This window comes from Mus pahari, chromosome 19 (assembly GCF_900095145.1).
Source record: "Mus pahari chromosome 19, PAHARI_EIJ_v1.1, whole genome shotgun sequence".
Classification (NCBI taxonomy): Eukaryota; Metazoa; Chordata; class Mammalia; order Rodentia; family Muridae; genus Mus; species Mus pahari.
Genome location: NC_034608.1, coordinates 23,379,287 through 23,388,268, shown reverse-complemented (window position 1 = coordinate 23,388,268; position 8,982 = coordinate 23,379,287). Strand labels below are relative to the sequence as shown.

General features: G+C 56.0%; 2 protein-coding genes across 2 annotated transcripts in view; one reads left to right on the top strand and one right to left on the bottom strand.

The window, feature by feature from the left end:
- Prr36 (proline rich 36) overlaps nt 1-5,060 on the top strand; it is a 7,080-nt gene extending 2,020 nt beyond the window's left edge. Inside the window, exons 5-7 of the mRNA XM_021218925.2 lie at nt 17-129; nt 214-2,415; nt 3,597-5,060. Of these exons, the coding sequence (XP_021074584.1) occupies nt 17-129; nt 214-2,415; nt 3,597-4,114 (2,833 nt within the window). The 3' untranslated portion in view covers nt 4,115-5,060. The remainder of the gene's footprint in view (nt 1-16; nt 130-213; nt 2,416-3,596) is intronic.
- A 1,358-nt stretch (nt 5,061-6,418) lies between these two features.
- Evi5l (ecotropic viral integration site 5 like) overlaps nt 6,419-8,982 on the bottom strand; it is a 41,392-nt gene continuing 38,828 nt past the window's right edge. Inside the window, exons 15-19 of the mRNA XM_029532070.1 lie at nt 8,731-8,888; nt 8,488-8,634; nt 8,307-8,402; nt 8,131-8,226; nt 6,419-7,960 (exon numbers count right to left, since the gene is read on the bottom strand). Coding sequence (XP_029387930.1) covers nt 7,679-7,960; nt 8,131-8,226; nt 8,307-8,402; nt 8,488-8,634; nt 8,731-8,888 — 779 coding nt within the window. The 3' untranslated portion in view covers nt 6,419-7,678. The remainder of the gene's footprint in view (nt 7,961-8,130; nt 8,227-8,306; nt 8,403-8,487; nt 8,635-8,730; nt 8,889-8,982) is intronic.

Genomic DNA, 8,982 nt, shown 5'->3' with positions numbered 1-8,982 from the left:
GTCTTCCTGTGCCCAGACCAGGCCCTGTTGTCCAGAAGAGACTCCAACCTCTGACTAAGGAACCCGTGGTCAGAGGTAAAACACCAGAGACGCCCAAAAGGAATACTCTGAGCTCTGGAACACGAAGAGGTATGTGACCTGGAGACAAGTAGGTTTCTATCAGTCTTTGAAGGCAGCCAGCCCCGAGATACCCATGTTTCTTTTGGACTTTAGTTTTGTCTGCAGATTCTTTAGGACCCACTTCAGGAGCCCCCTCCCCCGCCATCACCCGTCGGTCCAGGGCCCCAGCTACAGAGGTGGGACTTCCTCAACCAGCTCCCAGTGCCAGACAGCGTCCTTTGACCACGGAGGCATCCAGGAAACCTGGAAGCAGTGCTTCTGAACCCAGTGCCACGGAGTCGAGCCCAGCCATTAGGAGACGCTCTGTCGCTGGCGGCAGTCTGCAAAAGCCGGTCTCTCGTTCCTTGATCCCCAGTGCTACTCCTCAGCTCTCCCCATCCCGCTCCGGGGTCTCACCGCGTGTAACCCCACGGGCTCCTGCGCATACCTCGCAGCACAAGTCGAAAGAGCAGCAAGCTCTGCACCCAACCCAGACCACAGTCCCAAGGAAGAACAAGCCCTCTGTACAGAGCCTGATTCCCGCTTCATCTTTAGTCACGCCCGTTCCACCNGGTGCTTCCTCTGTCCAGGGCCCAGATGATCCCTCGCAGACCACACTTCCTCCCTCTCCTCCCGCCACCCCGCCTCTACCTGCTTCTCTTCAACTACTCCAAGCACAAGCCTCTTCACAGGCAATGCCCCATTCGCAGTCTGGACAAGGCTCACCATCACCTCCGCCTCTTTCTCTGCAGAACCTGCCCTCTCCACCAGCCACACCCCCATTGCTAGCTCCACCCACATCTCTAGATACTGAAGAGGCCTCTGACTCACCCCCACCGAGAGCCGTAATTTCTTCATCGCCCCCTCCCCTTATACAGAGTGTGCCCCCTAACCAGGCTTCTTCGGCAACGCTCCCTCGGGAGACTCTCTCGGCCACGCCTTTCTCACCTGCTCCTCTACCTCTAGCCACGCCTCCTCCACAACTTCTCCCTTCCCCGCCAATTTCCCCGCAGAATTTGCCCACTCCACTTATCACGCCCTCCCAGTTGCCTCTCTCCACTCCTTTCCGAGCCAACTTTTCGGGGTCTCCTCCCCTTCCCCAGGCCACGCCCGCTAATCTAACCGCGCCGCCTTTGCAAGACCCTCTGCTTCTGGCCATTTCTCCTCCAGTTTCTTCGTCTACCTCCATCTCACCACCTCTGCTTGCCCCTCCCTCTTCCGTGGTCACGCCTCCTCTGAGGCGCCCACCTTCTCCGACTCTGCCCACTTCACAAGCCTCTTTGTTGACCTCGCCGCCCGCCCTGGCCTCCTCGCCCCAGCAGGCCACGCCTCCTCCTTTGGCCTTGTCCCCTCTAGCCACCCAACTCTCTATGGGCTCACCCTCTTTGCAGGGCTCTCCTTCTTTCTCGCCTACCCCCCCTATGCAGCCACGCGCTCTACCCTCGCCTCCTTTGCAGGCACCTCCTGTTACATACCCTTTGCCTCTTTCCTCNCCTTCTGCTTCACCCCCTCTGCCCGCTCTCCTCCCCCCTCCTGCCTCACCTCCTCTGGAGGGCCCTCTTTCTCCCTCGGCCTCACCTTCGTCTCCCTTAGCAACTCCCCCTCCAGAAGCCCCACCTTCACTGGGCTCACCCACTCTTTCACCCCTGGCCACGCCCCCTCCGCAAGCCCCACCTCTGGCTTTGCCCCCTCTGCCAGCTTCCACCTCTTCCCCGGACACAGCCACNTGTTCTCCACAGGGTCCTCTCTTGGCTTTGCCTCCTCTACAAACCTCTCCTTCTCCTCTGACAGTACCCTCTCCGCAGACCCCACCTTCCCTGGCCTTGCCCTCTCTGCAGTCTCCCTCCTCCCCATTGGCCACAGCCACAGCCCCCCTACAGATTCCCCTTGTGGTTTTACCTACTTTACAGACCCCTCCTTCTCCCCTGACCACTCTCCCTCCGGGGGCCCCTCCTGGCCTGACCTCGCCCGTTGTTCAGCCTCCTTCTCCTCCTGCCTCACCACCACTGCAAGCCCCTCGTCGACCCCCGACCCCGGGTCCAGATGTCCCTATCACAGGTCCACGGCTGACCCTGGCGCTGGCCCCTGCCCCGCCCCCGCCCCCCTCGCGAAGCCCGTCCAGTACGCTGAGTGGCCCGGACCTGGCAGGTCACAGCAGCAGTGCCACGAGCACACCAGAGGAGCTCCGCGGCTACGATAGCGGGCCCGAGGGCTGCGCTACAATCTCCCCGGCCCCGGACGCGGAGCTAGCTGCCTGCCACCCGGCTTCCTGGAGTCGAAGTTCTGCTCCACCCTTAGCAGTACGCGGCACTCCAGGTAAGGATGCTGAACAGAGATTCCAGACTGCTACTGGTCTGTAGTGTGTGTGTGTGTGTGTGTGTGTGTGTGTGTGTGTGTGTGTGTGTGTGATTTCTCTTTCCACCAAGTTAGTTATAGGGAGGGAACTCAGGTGGTCAGGAAGAGCTGTAACTGCGTTTACTCATCTCGTAATCTCTTTTGTTCTTTCCTTCCTTCCTTCTTTCTTTTTTCCTTTTTTTTTTTTTTTAAAGACAGGGTTTTCCTGTGTAGCCCTGGCTGTCCTGTAGATCAGGTTGGCCTCAAACTCAGAAATCTGCCTGTCTCTGCCCCCCAAGTGCTGGGATTAAAGGCGTGCGCCACCACTGCCCGGCATAGTCTCTTTTTTTGAAAAGCGATTTACTTTTATGTGTATGTGTGTTTGTGTGAATGTATGTGCCATGTNTGTGGGTCCTCTTGAGTCACAACTGGTTTCAAGCTACCCGAAATAGATGCTGAGAACCAAGCTCAGGTCCTTGCAAGAACTGTTCTTGTTCTTTACCTCCAAGTCACCTTTCCAGTCCTGCCTCCTTAATTTATTTAATTTTTTGAATATGTTTGTATCGCTCTGTGGGCATGCACTCCTTTGGTGCACTTGTGGAAGTCAGCCAACTTAGAGAATTCAGTTCTCATCTTACCTGTGGATTGGACTCAGTCCTTCAGGCTTAGGGACAAGTGTCTTATCCACTGAGCCATCTTAACAGCCCTATTTTATTTTATTCTATGTAAAGGGTAATTTGCCTGTATGTATGTTTGTGCACCACATATATGGTGCCACGGAGGCTGGAAGAGTTTGTCAAAATACCTGGAACTTACTTGAAGACCATTGTGAGCAGCCACGTGGGTACCGGGAATCGGACTCAGTTCTTCTGAAAGAGCAGCTAGTGTTAACCACTGACCCGTCTCTCTGACCCCCTGGTGGTCCTTATGTTTCTTTTTCTCTTCATATCAATGTTTTATTCATTCACTTGCTTCTTTGAATATTTGTGCGGGCTCGAGTGTCACAGCACTGCTGTGGAAGTCAGACAACTCGTGGGAATTGGTTCCCTCCTTCACTATGTAGGTTTAAGAGATCAAACAGTGGCTGTGAGGTTCAGGTTTGGTGACAAGTGCTCTTCTTAACCGCTGAGCAATCTTGCTGGTCCCCACATTTGCTCTTACAGGAGTTCCCCTGCCGTGGCCTCCCACTGCTGGCCCAGGTTCCTCTGATGGCCTGTGCACCATCTACGAAGCTGAAGGACCAGAGTCGGTGGCCCCCACCCCTGGNTCCCTAGATGTGGAGCCAGAACCGATGCCTGGCTCTGGCGGTGCGAAGGTGACTGCTGCAGCCTGCGCAGGAGCGTCCTCGAGAAGCCCCAAATCTGCCCGCCTTGGCGAGCTGCCGCTGGGGGCGCTTCAGGCGAGCGTCGTGCAGCACCTGCTAAGCAGGACACTGCTGCTAGCGGCCGCAGAAGGTGCAGCTGTGGGCAGCGAAGGTGGTTCAGGAAGCCCAGGGGGTGGTGGTGTCTCGGGAGGATCCCGGGCTCCGCTCAGTGATGCTGAATTGGGCCGCTGGGCCGAATTGCTGTCTCCCTTGGACGAGTCTCGTGCTAGCATCACTTCGGTCACCAGCTTCTCCCCAGATGATGTGGCCTCTCCACAGGGTGACTGGACTGTGGTGGAAGTGGAGACTTTTCATTGAACCAGACCCCAGTCCTGTCCACCATACACATACCACTTTATAATCCACCTTTCTGGTTACACCTCTTTTGTCTTAGTTTCCACTCCTACTTCCTTTGACACTTGGCTGAATTGGTTTTTACCTCTAGTGCCCGTGTTTGGGCCCAGGCTGTACCCCTGTTCTTCCTTGGCTTAGGCTTGGACCATACCCACACACACTAGACCTAGGCCTTTCATTTGAGCTTCTGTTTGGCCTAAGCCACACCCCTTCTCCAAGGAGCAATGCCACAGCTTATGTTCAGTGGACGATAGTTTACANGCTGAATGGTTTACATGCTGGCACCTATGCGCTCTGCCACCTTGCGAGCTGGGAGGGGACCACAGAGGTGGTTAGAAGGGCCAGGCTACACCATGCCAGTGGTTATGCCTGAGCAAACTGGAGTTCTGGCTGAACTGTGCGACTTTTCTACAGAAAAGGGGCTGGTAAGACAGTGGCTACAATGGACTTGTGATTTTCCAGTCTCACAAAGGCCTGGGTTTGAAAGGAACTGGAGAGCCACCAAAGCTTACCCTGGACATGGGGTAGTTTGCCCTCCTAGGTACCCCTTGCTACAGCACCGTTATCCTGTGTGCACCCCTTCTCTTCCATGCTTGAGAGTTGGAAGAGATGAGCTCCAGCAGAGTAATAGTGAGTCCTCGACTTCATCTGTCACTTCTCCATGATGAGCAGTGTCAAGTTGACAACATGCAGAAAACACCCCAAAGAGGGCCTTTTGACATGCCTATGGGGACTAACTTGCTTGGGCCGAGGTGGAAACGCCCACCATTCCCCGGCTGGAGGACTGGATTGTGTCAGCAGAGGCGGGTAGCCGCATGCCTTCAGTCTTCTTCCCTGATTGTGGATGCTCAGCGACCGGCCGGCTGCTTCCAGCTCCTATTGCCTTGACTTCCCCAGTGGTAGATGATACTGTGAGCCAGAATAAAACCTGTTCTCCTCTGAGCTGCTTTTGTCAAGGTGTTTTATCACAGTTGAAAATTAACTGAGGCAATCTCCCTTTCCTTTTATCAAGGAGGCTACAGAGCTAAAGCAGTAATTTGCCCAGGCTTGAAGAAAGAACTTCCACAAATGTAGGGGCTAGGGGACCCCTGGCTGTAGCTTGCAGGGGTCAGGGGGTGGGGGTGGGCAGAGGACCCAGGGGTTGATACCATGCTAACCTATGTATTGCACTCTCAGGGGCATCCTTGCAAGCTGACACACATTCTCTCTCCCTCTCCCCTCCCTCCCCCTCTCTCCATGCTCTTTGATTTTTACTCTCCTCTCAGAGGAGCACTGCTACCTCCCTTGTTTTGGGAGAGGGAGCGCACCCTGGACTCTAGTTCTGAGACTTTCGACAAGCCAGAGATTTCTTCTCTAGCTGAGCCCTGGAGCGAGCCTCAGACATCCTTTTTCTCAGAGAGAAAACAAGTCCAAGAGAAAAAAAAAATCGATTTTTTTTTTAAAGAGAGGGTTTGTTTTTTGTTTTGTTTTTTTCTGTTTAACCCTGGCTGTCCAGGAATTCACCCTGTACCTGTTGTGCCCAGTTGCTCTGTGCCATTGGGCAGTAAATAGCTTTTTTTAGTGCCCTAGGCTATATTTCCCCTTACTGACATGAGCTGGAGCTAACCTGGCCACACTTTCCCAGATGACCCTCCATCCAATGCCATTGCCTGACTGGGTTTGGCATTTGATGTACTGGGTTGGCTACTGATCCCTAAGGCCATTTCCCATTCAATGGATTCTATCCTTAGCCTTTTCCAAGGGCTTCATACTGCCCTTAGTTCAAAGCCCAAACTCTGATCCCGACTGGAGCAGTCACACATCATCTTCCGCATCTCACCATACACCCAAATTCTGTTCCTTCTTCCTGGACGTGCTGCCTCTTCCAAAGGCAGCGGCCCCTCCCAGCCCCTCCCTATCCCACCATTCTCCAGTACCTGCCTCCTCCATGAAGGCTTCTTTGATTTTTCTGCTCTGGTTGTCTACTTTGGCATCTTATTAATGCAATTCACTCCCGAAACCCCCAGTCCCCATTCCCATGTCATCAGGGACTCACAGAGGCAGGTGTAGGGCAGAACCCCAATGGCCTCCAACAGTTTTCACCCAACAGATACCACTGGGCCCAGCTCTTCTTGAAGCTGGCATTTTTGGATTAGGCTGGCTCAAGCCCTCTCTTCATCCCTTTGGCATTTCTCACACCACCAGCCACTGGATCCATCTTTGAACTTCCAGAACACACGGTCGGGGGTTGTGATTCCCCAGCCCTTTGGCTCTACTCGGCATCTCTTAGGACTGTGTAAATACACTTTATTTTCCATCTTTTCTGCCTTGGAGACATGGAGTGTGAACAGGCAGTGTGCAAAATGGTGGTGGGCAGTGTGGAAGGGCACAGGAGGAGCACACGAGAGGGCCTCCTCAGGGGTACCCTGCTCCAGCCCCCAGGCTTTTTTTTTTTTTTAACACTTGAAGAGTGGGCCACCAGGAATGGAAACTGAGCTGGGGGCCCCACCCAGGAAGCACCCAGGGAATGCTGTGGGAACCATTCTACCTGAGGCTCTAGGAGTACTGAGAAGGGGTCAGCCCCCAGGGGTCCCAAGATGCGGGCAGTGGGGATGTGAAGGATAAAGGAGCCTGGGGAGCATTGATGGACTTTGGCACCATTCTCAACTCTGACTGGGCAGAGACCATGGGAACACTTCGAGGAGATAAGGGGAGGGAATGGACTGGGACACTCTAGCCAGAATAAGTGGAATAAGTCCTCAGGAATAAGTGAACTGAGGCTGAGAACTCCCAAGGAGCGGGGTTCTCTTCTACAGCCAGCCAACACGTGTGATATTACTACTCCCCAGAGGGAGATGGGTGCTCTAGGGAAAGGGTTTCTTCTTTGCAGTTTCTATAGCCCTAGAGAGTGGGGAGAGACTGTCCAGGCCTGAGCTGGTTCCCCCTGACCGCTCACACCCCAGGTGGTCCTGCAGACAGGATGGGAGGGGGCTTTGGTTTCTGCTGCAGGGACCATGATGCCTGCACCAGGCAGAAAAGTCCAGCCTGGCCATCTGTCCCCAGTGGCAAGGGGCTGGCTGCTCAATATCACTGTGTCCAGAGAACCTGTGCTGGGGTGCTAATATCCAGTCCCAGTTGCCCCTCCTTCCTCAGACCTGTAGTTCCTGGGCCCAACCCAGCAGGGCCACCCTTGTCCCAAAGGGAAGCTGACTAGGAGGAGGACGCTTCTTATTAACAAGTCCTGGGACCTCCCCACTTTCGGCCCTTGTCCATGTTAGGAGAGCAACCCTCTCCAGGTAACTGGCCCACGCACCCCTTGAACTCAGGAGGGCTTGGACGATATGGTCTAACACGGGTAAACACTGCTATGTAGGCCAGGCCTGCCGGTAGGCCCTGCCCTCTGTGCTGCCTCCTCCACCTGGCCCTCAGTTGGCAGGAGTTACAGAGGCACAGAATTCCTTAGTACTGTGGAGCAGCAAGGTCGCGGACTGCTGATCTCTCCTGCCAGCAATGCGGGCCTCCAGGCTCCCCGTGAGTGGGCCCCNGGCTTCAGTTGTCCAGGCCCTGGTTGCTGTAAGGCGTGGCTAGTTCATCTGCGTCGCTGTCCGAGCTACCTTCGCTGTCCTTGGCTGGTCGATCCAGGCTTCTGAAGAAGCGTGCGTCCCGGGGAGAGAGAGGGTAGAGTGGGTCCTGCAGGGCTGCGCCCACGCCCACGCCCAGCAGCTCCTCATCAGAAGATGGTAGCGAATCCTCATCCAGGTGCCGCGTTAGGCTCAGCCCATCGAAAGCCAGCGGGTCCTCGAATGTCGGTGGCCCTTTCAGCAACCGCACCTGGTGTGCNCAGGGGAGGGAGGAGGCACCCGCGCGTTGGAGACNTAGATTGATGTACCCACAGAGAACCCCGGCCATCAGGCGCCTTCCTCCCTTACCCTCCTAGCTTCATGCTTTATCTGGGTCCCCGCACCAGCGTTTGGCCTGTGTCCGATATCCTTTGCTCTCACCTCAGTCTTCAGCTCCTCGATCTGGTCCTTCAGCTCACGGATGTACTGCGATGAATCCGAGTGGTTCAGCTGGCCCTGGATGCGGCCCTCCTCCCTCTGCCGGGAGGGCCGGGGTACTGTCGGTCAGAGCATGGCCAGCCCCGGGGTTCACCCTCCTCCCAGTTCCTGGGGCTCACCTGGATCTCCAGCTCTGCGATGCGCTGCCTCATCTCCGCCACTGCAGCCATGCTGTCTGCCTCCCGAAGGCGCACAGCCATCACCTCCTCCTTACTCTGAAGGGAAGCGGGTACAGAAGGGACGGATCAAGGAGGTGGCAAGGTCTCAGGTAGGGTCGTGGGGTCCGGGCAGGGGCTGCACCTTGCACTCAGCCTCTGCCTGCTTGCGGCGGCTTTCGCTGAGCTGAGTCTGGAGTCCCTTGTTCTGTGCTGCCAGGTACTGCAACTTTTCCTGCAGGGCCGCGCGTTCCGCCTCCACACGGTTCAGCAGGTTGCGGTGGATGTTGTCCTGGAAAGGAGGATCAGAGGGTGCAGCAGCAAGAGGAGGGCGGTCATGGTATAGCCTAGGGGTCCACCGCGGGGTCCCTGTGTAGGCCTGGCCTACCTGCGTCTCCAGTTCCACCACGCGCTGCCGCCATTCGCGGCCATCGGCCAGGGCCTGTGCCTCGCGCAAACGCACAGTCATGAGCTCGTCCTGTAACTCGCCCAGGACCAGCTTCCGCGGGGATTCCTTCCAGCGGCCACCGCGGGAAAGATGGGCCTAGAAAGCAGGGTGGAAGGGTTCTAGAGGCCAGAGTTGGTCTGCGATGAATCCCGAAGTACGGACCACCAGCTGTTTCAGGCATACCCTGCTGGA